Source organism: Medicago sativa, chromosome 3 (genome assembly GCF_051527215.1).
Source record: "Medicago sativa cultivar Bolivia chromosome 3, Bolivia_mono, whole genome shotgun sequence".
NCBI classification, from domain to species: Eukaryota; Viridiplantae; Streptophyta; class Magnoliopsida; order Fabales; family Fabaceae; genus Medicago; species Medicago sativa.
The window spans coordinates 56628753-56651702 of record NC_140751.1 but is presented as its reverse complement, the minus strand read 5'-3'; the positions used below and the strand labels follow the sequence as shown (position 1 = coordinate 56651702).

The window sequence follows — 22950 nt, the reverse complement described above, 5'->3', positions numbered from 1 at the left end:
ATCGCACATTGGAATGTCAGATAAGTTTATGTTACAGAGATCTTGAGTAAAATGGCTTGCACAACCTTTGAATCATATGAAACAAATAAAAAAGTTAGATGTTTTTACACTACTTTGAGCTTTATATTTAAAAGCTATTTAAAAGTCTTTGGCTGTTTGTTTTCCCATACCCGCTGATGACGTTTCTTCTTTGCAAATTGGAGAACCTCAAGCAAAGAGCTTAGGTACACATATCAATGGGATTATTCGATTTGAGAAATATTTTAAAACATCATATAATTTTAAACAACTTACAAACACCGTTTAAAGAATTATGCGAGTTTGGAGGGAATGGGAAGTGAAGGCTTTGAAGGGCGGAAAATATGAGGGAAAATGGAGTAATCTTTCAAATTTTTGAAAAGAATAGTTTTTTAAAGAATGATAAATTAATGCATAATATTACTATATTTTTAATTTTAAAATTAAATTTGAAGAATTCATATAAACCCTCCAAAACCCTCCCCCAATACAATTTGTTAGTTCCCCAAATGAGGAGAATTTTATATTATGAAGAAAAGTTAACCCCCAATGCCATCCCCTCTCATTTTCTTCTATTTATTCCACTTGCTCATTCCTTTTTTCCCAAGTCTTCCCTTCCCTTCCCCTTCAAACTCGCAAACAAAGCCTTAGGGTATCCAAATGAATAATGGCTCCCGAATATATAGTTTGATCCCGATAGAAATCTTCTACCGTGAAGTCAGGAAACTGACTTTTTTGGAAAAGTTATTTTGTTTAACCAATAGGATAACGGTTGATGCCATGTCAGCTAGTGTATTGATGGTGTACCAGTGTAAGTTTAACCAATAAGTTATTTTGTTTAAATTACAATTTCACTAAGAGTAGGTAATTGTATAGGAAGAATAGAAGACGCGATCGCGTTTTCTGTGACCCTAACGTTTTTCTGCGATCGCGTTTTTCTTTTTTCTGTATTCTCGAAGCTGCTATGTGCGATTACCACTGTGTAGTTAAGTTAAACTGGAATGATTCTTGAATACTAAAATTGACAACCAACAACATATAAGTATACTGTTTCTATACAATTTGTTGGTTTTTAATGTTTTTTCATCTAACTTGATTTCCGTGCTTACCATTTTGAATAGAGAAAGGCATACGTTGTTAATACATTGTCAATGAATAGGGATGTCAAAATATCAGCCCTCTACTCTCAGACATGCCGTCAAAGTTTTGATTACCAAGGATATGAATTAACCCAGACCGAAGCCTGAATGAAGCCATGGTCAACAAAGCTAAAAATGGTATCTTGATTCCACTATTTGCTTTGGATATTGCGGCACCGTTATACTATTCACTTTGTTTGCGAGACTCTTAATGATCAAGACGATATGGTTGGTGTTTGAGCTGATGAATTTTGGAGAAAAAGGGATGAACAAAATCGATCAGGAAAAAAATATGATAGGGATAATGAAAGTTGGAAAGTTTTGCCCAATTTTGATGCATAAGATTTATGATTTACAAAATAAAATAATAATAAAAATGTTTAATTTTGATTTAACCAGGGACTCAATTGCAATAAGTAAAGATATAATGATACACCTTATGAGCAAATGTGCAATATACCATATAATCTGGCATTGCATGGATTAAATACACAAATGCTCAATGATTGGTCATAGGGTTAACTTCACCAGAAAAGTCATTCTCATACTTTACCATAGACTTTTCCTTTCACATAATTCTAAATCGAAGTTGAAAAGAAAGTTGTTTTTTGAACAGATTAAAATAACGGATTGCAAATATAAAGGAAAATTGTGTTGGGATTATACTTTAGTAACTATTCATTCAATGGGTCCTATTGCTCGATTGTATATTTTTCACGATTCATATAAAAATTCATCTATCCCTCATTATACGTTGACCTGGCTGCCAAACTTCGTGAAATTCTTTGTATGAATCGACTTTTTTTTTGGAGAGAAAATAGCTTATAGCTTTTTGATTATTAATCAATGTCAAAATACAAAGAGGTACATCATTAAAAACTTGGGGACTAGCAAAGAATAAAGCCTCTCTAGCAAGAGTATGAGCGACCTCATTCGCTTGTCTCCGACTAAACTCCACCTTAGAGTTTTCGAAATAAACATTACGCCATCTTTTGCATTCCTCCAATATTGCTCCAAATTCAGAAACATTGTTGCTGCCTTTGTTAAAATAATCTACAACTAGTTTCGCACCCATCTCAAAATCTAAATCTAAATGTTTCGCGATCTCAACTAATTTTTGAAAAGAATAGTTTCTTCACCACTAAACATTTGTGTTGAATTGGCTTAGCTTATGTTACTATGACGCATGTCCGACACCGAGATACGCCTAATATGAGTGTCCGTAGTGTTAATGAATGTGTGTGTGTAGAATTGGGCTGAGCTCATCTTTCTGTAAGTGGCTGTAGCAAAGGGATTTAAATCCCTAATTTAAAAACAACAAATATTGCGGCACCTGAATATGAATATCTGAAGCTCACATGAACAGAGCAAGAGCGTGCAACGGTAACGTTAGTGGAGAAGCTGAAATTAATTTTGGTGGTAGATGATTGGGTAGCAAACATCCTCCATTTTTTATACAACTTCATTATGTTGTTCCTATCAATAAGCAAGTAATTTTGATATATATTCTACGAATAATTTTACCTTCTCTTTAGGTTGTTTTGATATACACACTTTTGTGGAGATTTTCTTTTATTGATTAGTTTCCAAAATTGGTGATCATCGTCGTATAGTATCAATCTTACGCTTTAGGACTACTACTCACCTTTTTTTTTCCTTCGATATCCTTAATATACCTCTACCTTGAAGGCGTTAAAAGATCCCTTGTGACCTTTATAATGCCACATTGACAACTAGTCTCCCAGTATCAGTACATTTAATTCGCAAAGGAAAATATATATATATATATATATATATATATATATATATATATATTAAGATTTGTAGTTCTCATACACGGTTCTTTCAACATTGCATGAGAGTTTATTTGTAAGCGTAAATGTGTTTGTGGTAGGCGCAGTTTTGTAGAAAGAAAATGAACTCCTTTGGGTGGAGTTTGAGTTTACAATTTATGGACAAGAAGTTTACTAACTTTTACGTTATATGCATGCCATGTGTCCTTAAAATTCCAAAGGAAAATTCTTCCGTAACTTCTCTTTTGAATTTGAATCTTTGACACTTCGAGGTGGATAACTCTTGGTCTTGAAACTTCCTAGGCAATCTTTAGATGATAGTTTTCGAAGGTTTTAGAATTTTCAATCTTTCGATCAAGACTAATACTTATCTTTGACAGTAGAGCCCATGTCATTAACAAGCCTTTGCTTTGAACCGCTCCTTCGCTCAAATTGCTTTCCGCTCGAAACACGAGTTAGAAAATACAGTGTTACAGGTGCACCCAAAATGTCAAATTTAAAGGCTTTTGAATTTTGACATTTCAGACTTGAATAAACGCGGGTAAATTAATCAAATCATTTCAAGCGATCCCATCATTTCACATTTTATTGTTGAATGGAAGTAATGATTAATACAGATTATATCAAACAGTTATATTTACCTAAATGTGAGTAGACTTGACGATTGGCATTTCTAGTTTGTCCATAAATCTTTTATCAAGATTTTAGCCCTTTCTAACCCCTTGTGAACTTTTTCATAAATCTAACTCATCTATTTTTTAGAAAAAAATGTCTTCTTTGTCTCATCCCGAACAATTTCCCCTTGCCTTTTCACCTTTTCAAATATAAGGTATTATAAATCGTGGTTGGGCCTAACACAACCCCACAAAACCGGCTTGTGAGGTGAGGATTGCCCCCACTTATAAACAAATTGTCAGGCCAACTCCTAACCGATGTGGGACTCTTAACACACCCCCTCACGCTCAGGATTAGACATCTGAAGCGTGAACATAAATGACGGGTGGCCCGATAACGGAAACCTGATAGCCCGATAACGGAAACCTGATAACAGGTGGCCCAAAGAATCTTGAAGAGGCTCTGATACCATATTAGAAATGGTGGTTGGGCCTAACACAACCCCACAAAACCGGTTTGTGAGGTGAGGATTGCCCCCACTTATAAACAAATTGTCAGGCCAACTCCTAACCGATGTGGGACTCTTAACATAAGGAACTTATCGCACATTGGAATGTCAGATAAGTTTATGTTACAGAGATCTTGAGTAAAATGGCTTGCACAACCTTTGAATCATATGAAACAAATAAAAAAGTTAGATGTTTTTACACTACTTTGAGCTTTATATTTAAAAGCTATTTAAAAGTCTTTGGCTGTTTGTTTTCCCATACTCGCTGATGGTGTTTCTTCTTTGTAAATTAGAGAACCTCAAGCAAAGAGCTTAGGTACACATCAATGGGATTATTCGATTTGAGAAATATTTTAAAACATCATATAATTTTAAACAACTTACAAACACCGTTTAAAGAATTATGCGAGTTTGGAGGGAATGGGAAGTGAAGGCTTTGAAGGGTGGAAAATATGAGGGAAAATGGAGTAATCTTTCAAATTTTTGAAAAGAATAGTTTTTTAAAGAATGATAAATTAATGCATATGATTACTATATTTTTAATTTTAAAATTAAATTTGAAGAATTCATATAAACCCTCCAAAACCCTCCCCCAATACAATTTGTTAGTTCCCCAAATGAGGAGAATTTTATATTATGAAGAAAAGTTAACCCCCAATGCCATCCCCTCTCATTTTCTTCTATTTCTTCCACTTGCTCATTCCTTTTTTCCCAAGTCTTCCCTTCCCTTCCCCTTCAAACTCGCAAACAAAGCCTTAGGGTATCCAAATGAATAATGGCTTCCGAATATATAGTTTGATCCCGATAGAAATCTTCTACCGTGAAGTCAGGAAACTGACTTTTTTGGAAAAGTTATTTTGTTTAACCAATAGGATAACGGTTGATGCCATGCCAGCTAGTGTATTGATGGTGTACCGTTGTAAGTTTAACCAATAAGCTATTTTGTTTAAAATACAATTTCACTAAGAGTAGGTAATTGTATAGGAAGAATAGAAGACGCGATCGCGTTTTCTGTGACCCTAACGTTTTTCTGCGATCGCGTTTTTCTTTTTTCTGTATTCTCGAAGCTGCTATGTGCGATTACCACTGTGTAGTTAAGTTAAACAAGAATGATTCTTGAATACTAAAATTGACAACCAACAACATATAAGTATACTGTTTGTATACAATTTGTTGGTTTTTAATGTTTTTTCATCTAACTTGATTTCCGTGCTTACCATTTTGAATAGAGAAAGGCATACGTTGTTAATACATTGTCAATGAATAGGGATGTCAAAATATCAGCCCTCTACTCTCAGACATGCCGTCAAAGTTTTGATTACCAAGGATATGAATTAACCCAGACCGAAGCCTGAATGAAGCCATGGTCAACAAAGCTAAAAATGGTATCTTGATTCCACTATTTGCTTTGGATATTGCGGCACCGTTATACTATTCACTTTGTTTGCGAGACTCTTAATGATCAAGACGATATGGTTGGTGTTTGAGCTGATGAATTTTGGAGAAAAAGGGATGAACAAAATCGATCAGGAAAAAAATATGATAGGGATAATGAAAGTTGGAAAGTTTTACCCAATTTTGATGCATAAGATTTATGATTTACAAAATAAAATAATAATAAAAATGTTTAATTTTGATTTAACCAGGGACTCAATTGCAATAAGTAAAGATATAATGATACACCTTATGAGCAAATGTGCAATATACCATATAATCTGGCATTGCATGGATTAAATACACAAATGCTCAATGATTGGTCATAGGGTTAACTTCACCAGAAAAGTCATTCTCATACTTTACCATAGACTTTTCCTTTCACATAATTCTAAATCGAAGTTGAAAAGAAAGTTGTTTTTTGAACAGATTAAAATAACGGATTGCAAATATAAAGGAAAATTGTGTTGGGATTATACTTTAGTAACTATTCATTCAATGGGTCCTATTGCTCGATTGTATATTTTTCACGATTCATATAAAAATTCATCTATCCCTCATTATACGTTGACCTGGCTGCCAAAATTCGTGAAATTCTTTGTACGAATCGACTTTTTTTTTTTTTGGAGAGAAAATAGCTTATAGCTTTTTGATTATTAATCAATGTCAAAATACAAAGAGGTACATCATTAAAAACTTGGGGACTAGCAAAGAATAAAGCCTCTCTAGCAAGAGTATGAGCGACCTCATTCGCTTGTCTCCGACTAAACTCCACCTTAGAGTTTTCGAAATAAACATTACGCCATCTTTTGCATTCCTCCAATATTGCTCCAAATTCAGAAACATTGTTGCTGCCTTTGTTAAAATAATCTACAACTAGTTTCGCACCCATCTCAAAATCTAAATTTGTAAGTTGTAGTTCGTGTACCCATTGCATTGCATAGAGCAGACCCAATGCTTCCCCAATCTCCGGCCAACATATGGGATTAGACCACATCATCTTTGCCTTCTTGAGCTTACCTTGCTGCGGTTTTTTCCACTTGATCTGTGATTGCAGCAAGCTTGATGCTCCTGCAGAATGCCTACTGTCATCAGCTTGCAGCCCTGCCATATGTCCAGCTGCATTACACTTCTGTTTCTTTATATTTGCTTCTCTCCACTCAACTAACACCTGCTGTGCGCGGGCAGAAATAGCATGACATGTTTCTGAAATATTCTGCCATATTCGAAGATTCCGACTCTTCCATAAACTCCATAAATTCATCGCAAATTTGTCCGGCTTTCTCCTTCGTTAATTCTTGGAGTAGAGGAAAGATGATTTCAGCCGCTGTGTTATGATTACGCATCACCGAACTCACTTTGTCTACCAATGAACAATTCAGCTAAACATTTCTTGCTTTCGGACAATCAAACAGAACATGAGTCGCGTCCTCGTAACTTTCCTCACACAAAGCACATGTAGATGGACAGTTCACCCCCTTGTCCAACAACCTTGCACGCGTCGGTAAACATCCTCGACAAATCCTCCACAACAAGTTTTTCACTTTCGGAGGTACCTTCAGATTGCAGACCAGTTACCAGGTCGGTGTAAAAATGAATTATCCGCAATACCTTCCATACACAGCCGGTATGCACTTCTAACCGAATAATGACCATTTTTCTCCAATTTCCAAATAAGTTGATCTTCCATCACTTGACTAAACAAAGGCGTTTTAAGGATCTCTTGGATCACATCAACATCGAAGTAATAAGTGAGCAAATTGTGATTCCAACTGTTACTCGCATGATCAATAAGAAAATGAATTCTTGATTGTTGGATTACTTCACTAGACTGCCCCAAACCTGAAATGTTTCCACCATTGTATAACCATGGTGCCTCAAAATTTGGAATACTCATACCATTACCTATTTTCCATCTAGCACCATCTCGAACAATTCTCCTTGCACTAAAAATGCTTTTCCATACAAAACTTGGGTTATGACCTATTTTCGCACCAAGGAAATCAGTGCGAGGACAATAGCTAGCCTTGAATAATTTTGTCACCAAGCAGTCAGTATGAGTTTGAAATTTCGACCCCTGTTTTCCTAACATAGCCAAATTAAAAGCTGTTAAGTCTTTAAACCCCATACCTCCATATTTTTTGTGCACAGTGAGTTTGTCCCAAGATAACCAATGAATACCTCTAGCATGATTTCCTCCATATCCCCACCAAAACACATTCAACATTTTCTCAATAGAATCAATTAGGGAAGATGGCAACAAGAAAATACTCATCACATACGATGGTATAGATTGCAATACATACTTTACCATTACCTCTCTACCCACCTTCGACAAACATTTAATACTCCAGGAGTTTATTTTCTGCCAAACTCTATCTTTGATGAAACTGAAGGTAGCTTGCTTATTTCTTCCTATCATAGACGGTAAGCCAAGGTATTTACCTGTTCCTAGCACTGCCTGTACACCAAGAATTGAATTAATCGTGTGTTGTACACATTGGGTAAGCTGATGGCTTGACCCGATGCAGACTCGTACGTTGTCAGAATATTCTTCATAGTATGAGCTTCCCCCTATGTAGCCCTGAAAAATAAAAAACAATCATCGGCAAAAAGGAGGTGAGTTATTATAGGTGCATTAATCCGACATATTTTAGCTCCATGCAATTCACCCCGGGCCTCGGCTTGCTTAATAAGCGCGGACAGCCCCTCGGCACATAAGATAAACAAATATGGGGATAGAGGGTCCCCTTGACGGAGACCTCTTCCTGGAATTATGGGGCCGACATACTTCTGATTTACAAGCACCGAGTAATCAACCGTCTCTATGCACATCATTACCCACTTCACCCATTGCTCACAAAAACCCATATTAATCATGACTTCTTTTATATACAACCAGTCAATACGATCATAAGCCTTACTGATATCCAATTTTAGAGCCGCATTTCCTTTCTTACCAGCGGTTTTCAATCTCATGTCGTGAACCAGCTCAATGGCCACCATTGCGTTATCCAGAATGGACCTCCCTGGAACAAAAGCGGATTGATTATCAGAAATACATTTGTGAAGGACTGCCTTTAATCTATTCGCAAGCACCTTTGATAGCAATTTATACAAAACATTACAAAGTGCTATTGACCTCCAATCCTTCATCGTCCGCTGTTCGGTACCTTTCGGAATGAGCGCAATATTAGCAGCATTTAACGAAGCCGGCAATTGTCCACTTACTAACCAAGACACACAGTCTTTAAAGATGTCAGGACTGCATATTTTCCAGAAATGCTGATAGAAGCCTGGATTGAAACCGTCCGGCCCTGGACACTTATCTGATTGCATTGAAAACATTGCTTCCTTAAACTCCTCAATTTGGAAAGGTGCTGAAGTTGAATATTGTCTTCATCTGTTACCACTTGTCTTAGCGCCTCCAAAACCGGTGCTCTCATGCTATCTTTCGGTAAAAACAACTCTTGAAAATAACTCTTTGGCACTTCTGCCATACCAGCTTCATCTGTCACTCTTGTACCATCATCTGTTTCCAAAGACACAATTTTATTCACCTTTTTCCTCGTCATAGCTGAAGCGTGGAAGAACTTAGTATTTAGATCACCTTCCTTATACCAATGCACTTTCGCTCTTTGTCTCCAATAATATAAGTCTTCCTATACTAACAGATGTGTCATTCGCCGTTGCAAGCCTTCATAAAAATTAATATCACTCGAACCACGAAATCTAACAAGGTCCCTTCTACAATCTTCAATGTCGCTTTTCAGTTTATTACAATGAGACTTGCTCCAATGTTTTAGTTCTTCGGCACAAACCTCCAATTTCGACACCGTATCTCCTACATTGGATTGCAGCCAACAAAAATGAACCACATCACTCAAACTTGGTTCAATCCTCCAAGCATTTTCAAAGCGGAAATTTTTCGGAGATCTAATAGGGCGCTTAACAGCCATACGATTAAGTAATATAGGATAATGATCTGACACCCGAGCCACCAGATTACCAAGCGTAGCATTTGGGAATAATTGATGCCAAGCTTCATTGGCTAGTGCACGATCAAGTCTCTCTTCAACAACTCTATCACTTCCCAAACTCTTGAACCAGGTAAACGGGTAGCCATCAAGTGTGATATCAACTAATCCTGCATCCTGAATCGCTTTACGAAAGCCATTTATTAACCAAGCTGGCCGAGCAGCCCTTCCTTTCTTCTCATGACCATGTAAAATATCATTGAAATCTCCAATGATACACCACGGAAGAGAGTTTCTACTTTCCAATTGTCGTATGAAATTCCATGAATCTCTTCTTCTCCTTCCTTTCGGGAAGCCATAGTACCCTGTTAAATTCCACCTGCCTTGAACACCTTCAACAACCTCAACATTTATGTGATTTTGAGAATATTTAACAATGTTACAATTAAAAGAATTACGCCAAAAGAAAGCTAGGCCACCACTGCGACCTTGTCTATCAACAGCAAAACAATTATCAAAGCCAAGAATATAACGAAATTCCTCAATTTTATTTTTAAAGACTAATGTCCCACAAAGGAAGAGGGCATCCGATTTATAATACCGAACTAGGAATTTCAAATTAGGAATTGCACTCAAGCTCCCTAAACCTCGGCAATTCCAGCTGATTATGCTCATTTGTCTCGGCAGTCCTGGACATACCCTGGATCTGCCGTTATTTCATGATTTTCAAACAAAGGATTTAACTATCTCTTAGTGTAAATATTCTTTTATTTTTTTATGAACTCTTGGTGTAAACAAATGGTTAGTCTATCCAAAGAAAAGGCTGGAAGATGCTTAAAGACACCTTTATAAAAGTTGGTGCGTCAATTCTAACAAAATTCCACATATACATATGAATTATATGATATTGTAACTATTTTTTTAGATTAAGACAAAAAATAAAAATTATGATATGATTGCGGACCACCTAATCGAAATAATTATTTAAGAACAAAAAATTAAGTTGAAGTCACACTTCACTTATGACTGACTTCTCCAAAGAATTAAAAACACTCATCACAGCATCTTTCAAAAAATTATCATAGCGTAGCAGTGATTCTTTTGCAGTGAGATTTTTTTAATATTAAACGTGAGATATTTTAATGTTTAATTGAGAGGGAGAATATTAAAATTTTGATAGAAAGAAAAGGATATTCTTTTTTTTTTTTGGTGGCGAAAGAAAAGGATATTCTAAAATGTATTCTTATATCAATCTCAGAAAGAGGTTTAATTTAATATATATATATATATATATATATATATATATATATATATATATATATATATATATATATATATATATATATAGGGTCTTGCTACAAGCCACCCTTTGGTGGTGTCTTTTAGCAAGTCACACCTCAAGGTGTGATTTTCACTTTTTAGTTATAACTTTGCTAAAAGACACCTTCATAAAAGTAAGTTGGTGTCTTTTCGCAAATGCTCATAGAGTAACTTGCTAAAAGACACCTTCACAAAAGGTGTCTTCTAGCAAAACCCTATATATATATATATATATATATATATTGCTTAACCTAACACTCTTCAGCAATTTTTGATACTTGAACACATAAGCTAATTTTTTTATTAGAAACAGGGATAAGCTAATCAAATCACATGATTAACGCTCTTGTGAGGAAAAATTTCAAGACAAAAACGACAAATCTCAATTTGCTCAAAACATTATTATAGACAAAAAACGACAAATCTCAATTTGCTAAAAAAATTATTAGAGACAAAATACAAAATAGCATCTTGCTCGATTTGCTCAAAAAATTATTAGAGACAAAATACAAAATAGCATCTTGGCTTGACTATCTAAAACGGGAAAATAGCATCTTGGGTTTTTGACTTGTCTAAGGGCATTTCTTATTAATTTTTAAAAGGCTAAATTACATCGATGATCCTTTAAGTTTGAGGTTTGTAACTGATTGATCTTATTTTGGTCACACATAAATCCTTTAAGTTTGAGGTTTGTAACATATTTGTTCTTTAAGTTATTTTTGGCACAAATAATCCTTTAAGTTTGTAAACGTTTTTTATTTAGTCATGCTGCCACATCATCGTTGTTGTAATGTTTGGTTAACAGAAGGACTAAATTGAAAACGTTTACAAACTTAAAGGACTTCTATATGACCAAAATAACTTAAATGATCAATCTATTACAAAGCTAAAACTTAAAAGACTTATGTGTGACTAAAATAACTTAAAAAACCAATCTATTAAAAACCTCAAACTTAAAGGACCCTTATGTAATTTAGCCTTTTTAAAATATATTTGACAGTCTAATTGTCTTGGTTTTATTAAGAACAATTGTTTTTTATAGATACATTTGAGCTTCTGAACTATCGCTTTTGTTCAATTTCGGTTGAGTTTTGATTTAGAGCCTGTTTTTTTTTTTTTTTTTTAGGAAGAGCCTGTTTGTTATAGCCTTTAAAAAATAATCACTGTTTAACAAAATAATAATCACTTTTAAGAGTAATGTATCATCTTGTTACGGTTTTTTTAATCTAGAAAAATCTAAAAACAGCTTCAAATGAGAAATTGCTAGGAGCATCTTCTCAAAAAATAGAATTTTTTAGAGGAGAGAGAAAACATGGATCAAAAGATTTAACTAATTTTGTAACAAAAAATCGATTTTATATAGCTATATCCAAACAAACTAAATTATTTTTTAAAAAAAGTGATTTTTTTTTTGTATAAAAAAAATGATTTTTATTAGAGTAAACAAACACAAAATAGATTCTCATTTTTCATAAAATCGTTATAAAATAATCTCTAAATTATTTTATATCAAAATCACTTTTATTTTAATCACTTTTGTTTACCGTAATAAAAATAACTTTTTTTAACAAAAAAATATAATTTGTTTGGATACAACTATATAAAATGGATTATTTATTACAAAATTAGTTTAATCTTTTGAACATTATTTTCTTTCTCCACTGTTTATCCATCTAATAAAAATAAATTACAATTACAAATCCTATGCACGAGTTGAAGTTCTTTTAGAAACAAAGAAGGATAAGTGAAGTTTGAGTCACCAGCAAGAGTTTACAAAATTATTTCTAATTTTTTTTTCATGGAATGGAAACATGTAATTTTTCAGCACTACTCATAAATGATTGGAATCAAGTACATATCATCTTTTCTTACAACAGCTGCTCCAAATAGCTCAGTCATATCCAAATCTTCATTTTTCATTCCATTTGGAAGCTTCCAATCAAAGTGATACAATAACAAAGCAAGGGCCAATTCAACATTTGCCATACCATAATTCATCCCTGGACAAATTCTCCTTCCAGCACCAAATGGAATGTACTCAAAATTAGTTCCTTTGAAATCAACAGAACTATCAATAAACCTTTCAGGATAAAACTTATCTGGATCAGTCCAATATTTTGGATCCATTCCAATTGCCCAAGCATTGATTATAACCCTACTTTTGATTGGTATGTGATAACCATCAATCTCACAAGCTTGTCCACTTTCCCTTGGAATTAAAAGAGGACCGGGAGGGTGTAATCTTAATACCTCTTTGATGATTGCTTTCAAGTATTTTAACTCATCAATACACGATTCATCAACTTTTCCTCTTTTTCTGAATATCACTCTAACTTCAGTTTGTGCTTTCTTTAATACTCTTGGATCCTTCATCATTTCAGCCATTGTCCAGTTTATTGTACTTGCTGATGTTTCACTACCAGCAATGAAAACATCCTGAATAGTATAAACCATATAAAATTTAATTGGTGCAAACTTCAAATATATTCAGGCCGCATCGAACAAAGTTCTACTCAATTTCATGCTATAGACTACAAAGCTCTGTTTGGATAAACAATTTAATTAGATGTCTATAGCATAAACACTTATCATATACCTGCTTATGCATAAGTTACTTTCTGTAACAATAGATAAAGTTAAAAAGTCAAATTATTTTTGTACAATCTACAAGCTATTTTCATATGCTATTCTGGAGAGCTTATGAAAATAAACTATTAGCGATATAACAAAGGTTATATCCATACACTCTTCCAAACAAACCCTAAATTAGTATAAACAATTTATGAAACATTTACGCAAGGAAACAATTATTCACAAGAATATGATTTCGATAGAGATATAATGCTTACAACGATTATAGCCTTGATATTTCTCTTAGTTAAGGAAAAATCCAGATCTTTGCTGCTAACATCCTCAAACTTCAAGAGAACATCAATCAAATCTTCCTCTCCTTCAACTAAATCATCTTTACTTCTTGATTTTTTTTCTTTATGGTCATTGATGATCAGCTGAAGTATGCTATCAATTTTTTCATGCAGCTTCTCAAGCCTAGGACGCATCCCAGTAAGATTTTGAAGCCATTTCGCCGAAGGAAACAAGTCACCAATGTAGAAGCCTCCAGCTAGTTGCAAAACATCTCTTACAGTCGATACGAACTCATCTTGCTCCATGTATTTTTTGCCAAATGCCGCTCTTGAAGTGATTGAAAACATCATTGACACAACTTGTTGTGAAAGATTGACAACTCTTCCTTCTTCCGAAGCAATCCTTCTGACAAGATTATTAATCTCTTGTTCTCTTACTGGCCAAAGAGATTGAACACGTTTTATACTTAAAAGTTCAACGGTACAAATCTTTCTAAGTTGTCTCCAATAATCACCATATGGTGCAAAAGCAATATTTGTTGAATCATAAAGCAATATCTCTCCGGTCAGTGTATAAGGCCTTGATGCAAATATAACATCATGTGTTTTCATTATTTCCTTAGCATATTTTGCCGAGGAAACAACAATATAGAAAACTTCACCAAGTTGAAGATGCATTATAGGACCATATTTTTTTGACAATTCTCTCAATTTTCTATGTGGTGGGGAGCCAATAAGATTATGAATGTTTCCTATGATTGGTAGCTTCCATGGCCCTGGTGGTATATTTGGAATTGAGTCAGTTTTCTTGATCTTTTTCTTTAGTTTTAGTGTCACAATGATGGAGAGGAGGAAAATGGAAAAAAGGGTGAACGGGAAAATTGTTTGAAGATCCATATGTAGATGAAAACGAAACAAGAGAATTTTTCTAGTTTAGTGAAGAACATCAATTCTATGCTCACATATATATACACATTGAAACAAGTGATTCCTTGTATTTTATATTGTGCTCTGAATTTTTCTTTTGTACTATAACTATGTAGCGACAATATTGTTAAAAAAATAAAATTATACAGACATATTTTTAACTATATTTCACCTATCTATTACATAATATTATTTTATGATATATTTTCACCTGTCTTTAATTACATTTTAAGATATGAATGATATATTTTCACCTGTTTTTAATTACATTTTAAGATATGATTGAATCTCAGTGGAAAACATTATCGATACACTTTTTATTGATATATTAATACACTCGTAAACACACATTTTTTAATGAATTATTGAGTTGGTCACAATTAAACATCAACCAAGTCAACGAATTAATTTCAAGATATAAGTCACGAGGGAGACCCAAGAAAACCACATTATGCGCTTTGAACAATCATATCAGTGAGTAGACTACATTTTAATCCAAAACCTTACACCATGGATTTTTAGGTTTTCTCACATATAAAGTGCTTAATAATGTGAGACTCTTACTCATACTCCATCCGTCTCATATTAGGTGTCACGTTTAAGTTTTATACGGTTATTTATGAAATGATTAATAATGTTGATCTTAATGGTAAAATGTGTATTATTTACCAAAACACCGTTGTTAATTATAGTTAGTGGAATAGTTATAGATGATTGAAATGCAATAAATAAGGATATATTATTGGAAAAAAATAATAAATATTGTATTGATATTATAAAATGGACAAAGTATTGTAACCAAAAAAAAAATGGACAAAGTATTTGAGACAAAGAAAAATAAGAAAAAATATTTCACTCTTTCCCGAATACTCGAGCTAAAACATGAGCGCTAATACAGCGATAATTCCTATCCTGAAAATTCCACGAAGTGCATTTATGCTTTAATAGAACGTGGCTAAACCATTCAATAACCTCAATACCGGATTTGGTGGAAAAAAAGGTAGCTTGTACACTGTGCAGTCATGAAGCATTCAAGATAAAAGTTGTCGCAATATCAAGCATTACGCCTAAAATATTCTTGGATTCGATGTTTGTTTATTGGCCTCTAGGGCATAGTGGTCACAGGAGAATCCAATACTTGGACATTGGGGTGTCCATGAAACATTAATGTAAACATATGAGAAACATTTAGTGAAAAATAAAATAAAAGTAAGAACCGTTGGAATTCATAGTATGAGAAAGAACCCTTCAAAATTAATTCATTCACTAAAACAAATGGACCACTGTTTATCATGAAACCAAAACACACAAAAGAAGAGACTTCCCTCCTCTTTTTTTTTTTTTTTTTTTTGCCAAAAACAATCACTACAAGAATTTTCCATTTTCCTGGCGAAAATAAACCCTCAGTGATGTAAAAAATCCCTCGGTAATACATATTACTGGCGGATTGATGACAAAACATATCCCTCAGTAATACTGGCGTTATTATGTTACTGGCGGATTTTTCCCTTAGTGATGGAGAGGTAGTTATGACAAAGCATTACAGAGGGATTATTCCCTCAGTAATTATTGATAGAACAGTCCGTCAGTAATTACCTATTGAACTATAGTATCACACCAGCCACTAGTGCTTTTCAGAAGGTTTGCTTAGAACTACTCAACAATTCATTAAGAAAGATTGGATCTTTCATTACTGCATTAACTGTAGAGTACATCTCATTTAATGTAAATTCATCATTCTCATCGTAAAATAGATACGACGCTTTCATCATTTTCCAAAACAAATCCTTGCAAGGCCTTGGAACTAAGCTTCCTTTTTCCTGCAAAACTAATCTCAGAAGTTCCGTTCTGTTTTCCTCAACAACACCCTTCAACTTATCAATGGCGTCTTCGACAGTAACAACTCCATTACCATGAATCATATGCAAAGTCACTGCATTCAGTTTCCCTTGCTCGAATTCTCTCTATAGAACAGCAGAGACAAAATATTAGTCACCATGCAAGACTCAATACCAAATATAGAATCACAGAGCAGGAATGGACTTTTTTCTATTAAAAGAAAAAGGTAAAGTGGTAATGATTGTTAATTAAAGTGACACTAATGAACATGTTATGACCGTCACGAAGGAATTTGAACTTTGTCCCTTGAGAATGTTACAAGATAAAACTCTTACGACTATAAAGCTAACTGTCAGGAACAGAACATGAATGGGCTATATACCTTAAAAGTTTGAATATCATTCAGAAGACGACCGCATATACTCGTCGTCTTTAAGATATAATTCAATTCCCTATTTGTAGCAACATCATCTGAAAGCTTAGGTCCAAGAAGATAGAGTGCTGGAAGAATAATTTGTTCAAAGCCAAATGTTTCACATGCATTTTGCATATAAGCATCAATTGTTGGGATGGTCTTGGTTCTTGACCACTCAGCTTCTATAAACATAGACTGCATCCCATTTAACCACTGCAAAGAAAACAAATTCAATTACGCGTTCATGATACAATGTATATTTTCATGTCATTTAATTTTCCTTTTTTATTTTAAAGATTTCATCCCACTTAACCACTGCAAAGAAAGAGGAAGAAATATCTCACAATCTTGATAAGATTTTCTGTTACATTGCGTCCTTGCCGCTTGACGGATTTCTCTCCAAACTCACAAATTGTGCTACGCATTGCAGAAAATATTATCTTAACTGGCTCAGAGCAAGAAACAGTATCAACATCTACATCCCACCTGCAGTTCCATTTCGACAGCATTACTAATTGTTCTGAAAATTTGAGATAGAATTGCAAAGGAAATCAAAAGATGGACATCTTTAACTAAGAATAGAAATATATTACTTCTTAAATAGTTGAATAAGGTTCAATTGCTCTTCTTCAGAACTCCCAACATCAAAGAAATCATCAACAACTGTTACGAACACCGAACTTTTTGCCCAAGCTAAGCGAGAATCAGATAGTTCAGGGGAAAAAAGAGTAGCTGCACCGGAGAAGTAACAATATGCTTGTTTCTGCCTTGCAAAGTTTAATTTGTCTAGTCTATTTTCAATAATCCACCTGCATTTGATAGAAAACCGTTATATATATAGCTCGGTAAATGGCATTATCTCGACGATACATAATTGGATTAACTTTCTAGAAAACAAATCATGTACAGGTTACGGCACTAAAAGCTAAAAGCTACTTTAAAATTGAAACTAAAACCAAGAGCTTTAACAATAAAGTTAAAGTTGTTTGGTAATTTTGGTTATGGTTTGCACTACAAAAACGATAGTAATTTTTCTTTATTATTTTCCAGTGAGACATATGTAGTTTGTAGATTTTAAAAAAAATAAAAAAAAAATATTTACCTTTCAAGTTGTTTCAACTCTTGATTGTGTATTGATTGGCAGAGATTAAAGTCTCCTACTGCTAGCTTCAGAATTTCTTTGCTTGCAAGATTGCAAGATCTGTGCCATACAAACATTAAAAAATTTGACCACAAAAAAGAGAGGAATGAAAATAAAGGCACACCTGTATGATGTTTTCAAAATCCTTGTTTCGTTTGCATTGTAATGCTCTACTGATCTCTTGTTCAGCATACGCTCCAAATTTTTATGTTGTGGAAATTTAAGAACATCATTGACCTATAATGTGCAAGAACATTGCAGTTTTCAGGATAGATTGTAATATTGTCTACAGTGATGCTATTATCGGCAATATAAACATTTCATTGTGGTCTATGGCCGTATGGTGTGGCTCCATGATGGACATCCCTTTACACATTGTCTATGGATGTTGTAAAAAAATCCACCACGCCATGGCCGCGATTTACACCTACTGATTGTATATATGTTATTATCAAAGATTGAGACAATAAACTACCTCATTATCAATATAAATCCGAAGTTTATCAGCGTATAATTGGTAAGCGGAAGAATCTTGCTCCAAAAAATGTTTTGTCCAAGAACTTTGTTTAACCAAAATTGATTCATCAGGATGTATAATGACTTGTGAAGCCTTATATAGCTCTAAAACAGCACTAACATCCTTCAAATACCCTTTCAAGGAATTGGCAAATTTATCTTCTGAATATTGATAAAATGGATCTGCAAACACAAGTACACAACTTACAATCAGCTTTTTTAGTTTTTTTTTTCCCTTTCTAAATAACTGAAATTCTAAACATGCACTTAATTGTTTACAAATGATCCAACCTGAAGATACATCATAACCATTGAGACGCAACATTCGAAATGCCATTGCACAGGTTGTTGGGTCTAAAAATATATTTTCTTCTCCTTGTAGCCAATATCTGTTTTTTTCTTTCAGAAATTAATGCGTGGAGAGATCTAATTGATGAAAAAGATAATTGCACAAATGTTTGAGTGTCTTCAATGTATTATTAATTACCTGTATGTTTCACCCAATACACTTTGAATTTCCTCTTCGAAATGACGATCAATGCCCAATCTTTCAAGACTATCAATCATATAGAGACGGCCATATATATCTAGAGGATAAACTGTTGGAACTGATATTTATTGTAAAAGGAAAATTAAATCAATGCGCAAAAGGTTAATAACTAAGTTCAATCTAGAGAATAAATAAGTTTAAAATTGTACCTGCATTACCAAACTTTTGTAGAACTGATTGAAGGTAACTAAGACAATCGGCATTGTTTAAGCGCTGAAAAACAGCTGCCGTCGTTGCAGGTGAATTAAATAAAGATCCATTCTTTCTTTGATACTTTATGATTGTATTCAAGTCTATTGAGTTCAATATTCCTTCTGATACATATGCTAGATATGCTTTCCGCCCTTCTGAATTGCATTCAAAGCCTCTATATTAAGACAAATGCAACATAAAAAAAGTAAGTTTGGAGGATTTTTGTTTTAGTTTGAACCCCTTCGGTTTCTGGGAGAAAGGGAGTTCGATTGGCGGCATGTGGTAAGTAAATTCTGGATAACGATTGTTCAAGCCAGATGTTTTTACTCGATTTCTTCCAATCAATTCAAATTTACGAATATTACACTACTACAATAATGACATTTAGTAACAATGCCGCTGTAACACGTGACGCGTAAGGATATTTCAAAACGCCTAGAGGAGAGCAAGTCAAAATATACTCATACTAAGGTAGCATGTCTATATTTATGTTTTGTTTTTACTGCAGACTAGTTGATACTTTTGAAGGAAATGTAGTATCTGAAGCTGAGGCTACTTTATGCTTAAAACTTGATCAGGTTTATCTTAGGCTTGTTTATCATATTGAGTGAGGTTGATAAGTTATGAGATACAATAGTATTTCTCAACTTGGCTACTTTTAACATAAATTTGATTTGATTATTGGCTAGATATTGCTCTGTTCTCTTTTCTGCTGAATTTTATTGGAATCATCATATTCAATTGAATCACATGCATCACTTTTGTTTTCTTGGATAAAACAAAAAACAAAAGAGATGCACATGCAATATGACATGTTTTACAAAGTTCCAAGATGTTTAAAAAGTCTTGTTTCCACGATTGTTTTATTTATACTTGCTCCCACTTAAAACTCATCACTGATTATTAGTTAAGGGTTAAATACTTCTGATTTATAAGCAATATTAAAAAGGGCAACCCGGTGCACTGAAGCTCCCGCATATGCAAGGTCCGGGAAGGGGTTAAATACTGCTGAATTTATAAATACTTCTGATTTATAAGCAATATTGTGTCTGAAATATATTTTTATTTCAATGGCAACTCTAATAGTATTGCTTGCAGTTGATAACAAATGGTAATGTCTTTTCCATTGGGAATCAAACTTCCTCTGTTTAGAAAGTAGCAACACTAAAATCAATAGGATTTTGTTGCATGCTTCATCTTTAGTAAAGATAAATACTGATCCATCTTTTTATCTCAATTTTTTAGTGATTATCGGATTTGGTTCAATCATTTATACCTCAAGTTTACTTTTATTTTGTTTTTATACCTCATGGCTAGTGTTTTTTATTTGTTGAAAATTTTGGTGGAAAACGTTATTAGTAGGTTTAGTTAGGATATCTTATTTCATTGTCTTGTTATCCAAAATTGTAGATCTAAATTTTGATCCAAATGCAGTATTGTGATTTACTTGGATCATGTAAAAATATTTCGTGTGATTTCTAGATAATTAACTTTTCTTAATCTATTTCAGTCGGTAACAATTTTTGGTAGATTCACATTTTTTACGTCTATAAAGTTTTGCGACACTTTTTTCAACTTCTCAAAAATTATAAATGTAACATTTTTTTTATTGTTACAACTGATAGAAAAAGTGTTACAATAAGGTAACATTTTGCGACACTTTTTGAATGTTACGGAAAATATTATAAAATGTAACTAAAACTCTTTAGTAACGGGACTTTATCTAACAATTGTTCAAATGTTACTAAATCTAATCAGTAACATTTTTTATGATTTAGTAATATTTTCTAGTGTTACTAGATCTCAATTATGTTGTAGTGTTAGTTGGCAGTTGATTAGGAACAATTAATTGCAGTTAGAGTTACATAAACTAGTTAGACGGTTAGTGCTTCCTTAGCACTATAAATAAGACTATAAATATGATTTTATTTGGGATTTCCATTTTCCTATCAAGGTGTAGTTTCATCCTTTCTCCTCAATCCTCCCAATACTCAACAATCTATCTACTTTTTAATTCTTAGAATCTGGATGTTATTTAAAGGATCATGAAACATACACAAGACAACAAAAATACTACCTTTGAAGTTCTCTGTCCCTCTTCTGGATCATTGCATCCAAGGTTGTAGCTCTAGTTGCGATGTTAATCCCCAAAGTGTGTGCATATTCAATCAATGAAGGAAAAAGTATATCAAATCCTATGGGATGGTGTTGCTTGTCATCATTGATTAAAGCAAAATTTGACTCAATGAATTCAAGTCCTGCAAAATATCATGAATCCTCATCTATCTATACTATAATATAAATAGATTTTCAAATGTCACTAACATTGACAGAAGTTTAACAACACAATTTTTTTTAAACTCAAATTTTAATTTAAAAGATACAACATGAATGTAGAAACTAAAATCTAGATAAGTTAAGATCATATAGATATTATAAAACAAATGAACAAGAATTAAATTAAAGGAAATATTGTATAATAATATATTATAAAATATAAACCCAACAAACAAATAAAGATGGCTAGGAGACGAGTAAATTACCCTTATTTATCTTATCTTCAGAAATATTCCATTGCTTTAATGCAAGGATACATGCTAAGGTAGACAAGAGAGAATCATTCATCAACAATGGATGGCGATCGGTAAGACCCCAAGAGCCATCCACGAGTTGATTATCCAGTAACCAGTTCAGGCACTGAGGGAAATATGGGGCTTGAGGTGACGTGGAAGAAGGAATCATTGCCAGCCATGCTGTATCATATGAAGAAATTGAAAGTTCAACCTTATTGAACATGTTCTTGATTCTGTCTTTGGTGTCTTCAAAACTCTAAAAAGAATAAAAGTCATATATTTGATTTCCTAACATAAAAAAATAGATTATATTTAAGAAAAAACCTCAAAAATATGCATGTCATACCAAAGTTGTAGAGTTGTTATAATTCTTCTTTAGAGCTGATGCACTCATAGAAGAATCTGTTATGAAGTAAAAACTGTCAAATTAACCTATATAAAAAGATATGAATTGTTTCTTATGCATATAGAACAATAAAATATATTGGAATAGAAATTGAAAGCAGTACAATGCCATGCCAAAATTTGTTGGCAAAATGTCTACAGAGAATTTTCTGCATTAAACCAGATGATAAACTTCCTTTGCAACACTATCCTAGCAAGCAGGAGCAAATTGTTGATTATTGGCGCATACTTATCGGGCACGGTTCATCCCCCCGCCCACCAGAAGCTTGCTTCTGTGTGCGTGTTTCTTCCGGCAAGACTTTGTGCTGATTTTGAGAAATGCAGGAGCTGGAAAGAACTTTCCTAAACTCACTACTGCAATTTTGGTTTTTTATAACGCTACTTTAATAACGCTTCCTCGTAAACGTTATTATAAAGGCAACACAGAAATATAATTGTACTGAACCTCTTTCAACGTTTTTAATGCAGAATTAAAAATAAAATTAGTTTATCCTTTTCTTCTTATCTCTTAAACACTAACTCTATGAATAGTGTAGTAGCACTCTAACAATTGTTCATTGTAACCTTCACTAATATTTCCCTCCAAAAATAGTAATAAAATCTAAAAGAAATAAATAGTAATCAAAAAAGAGTAAAGCAGAAAAGAGAGCTCAACCTGAAGTTGAAGAAATGCAACGAAGATGAGTGCTGAAGTGTGGAAGAGACATGATGCTGTGTTGTAAAT

The 22950-nt window shown here is 33.5% G+C and overlaps 5 protein-coding genes across 5 annotated transcripts; all 5 read right to left on the bottom strand.

Moving 5' to 3' along the window:
* Positions 1-6057: 6057 nt before the first annotated feature.
* On the bottom strand, positions 6058-6771 carry LOC146938561 (uncharacterized). Its single transcript, XM_085749652.1, has one exon. It carries the CDS (start codon positions 6769-6771, stop codon positions 6058-6060), a length of 714 nt encoding a protein of 237 aa, XP_085605778.1.
* A 294-nt stretch (positions 6772-7065) lies between these two features.
* LOC146938560 (uncharacterized) lies at positions 7066-9082 on the bottom strand. Its single transcript, XM_085749651.1, has 3 exons — positions 8854-9082; positions 8187-8737; positions 7066-8091 (listed from the first exon to the last, which is right to left on the bottom strand). The coding sequence occupies exons 1-3, from the start codon at positions 9080-9082 to the stop codon at positions 7066-7068; spliced, it is 1806 nt and encodes a 601-aa protein (XP_085605777.1).
* An 87-nt stretch (positions 9083-9169) lies between these two features.
* LOC146938559 (uncharacterized) lies at positions 9170-10159 on the bottom strand. Its single transcript, XM_085749650.1, has one exon. It carries the CDS (start codon positions 10157-10159, stop codon positions 9170-9172), a length of 990 nt encoding a protein of 329 aa, XP_085605776.1.
* A 2274-nt stretch (positions 10160-12433) lies between these two features.
* On the bottom strand, positions 12434-14606 carry LOC146938558 (cytochrome P450 71D11-like). Its single transcript, XM_085752504.1, has 2 exons — positions 13654-14606; positions 12434-13240 (listed from the first exon to the last, which is right to left on the bottom strand). The coding sequence occupies exons 1-2, from the start codon at positions 14563-14565 to the stop codon at positions 12632-12634; spliced, it is 1521 nt and encodes a 506-aa protein (XP_085608630.1). The 5' UTR covers positions 14566-14606; the 3' UTR covers positions 12434-12631.
* Positions 14607-15829: 1223 nt separating this feature from the next.
* Positions 15830-22950, bottom strand: LOC146938557 (ent-kaurene synthase-like 1). The gene is made up of 14 exons (XM_085752503.1): positions 22882-22950; positions 22168-22223; positions 21792-22077; positions 21326-21506; positions 19206-19423; positions 18994-19114; positions 18798-18895; positions 18466-18689; positions 18115-18227; positions 17952-18050; positions 17443-17658; positions 17194-17335; positions 16817-17062; positions 15830-16559 (listed from the first exon to the last, which is right to left on the bottom strand). Exons 1-14 carry the CDS (start codon positions 22931-22933, stop codon positions 16230-16232), a joined length of 2382 nt encoding a protein of 793 aa, XP_085608629.1. The 5' UTR covers positions 22934-22950; the 3' UTR covers positions 15830-16229.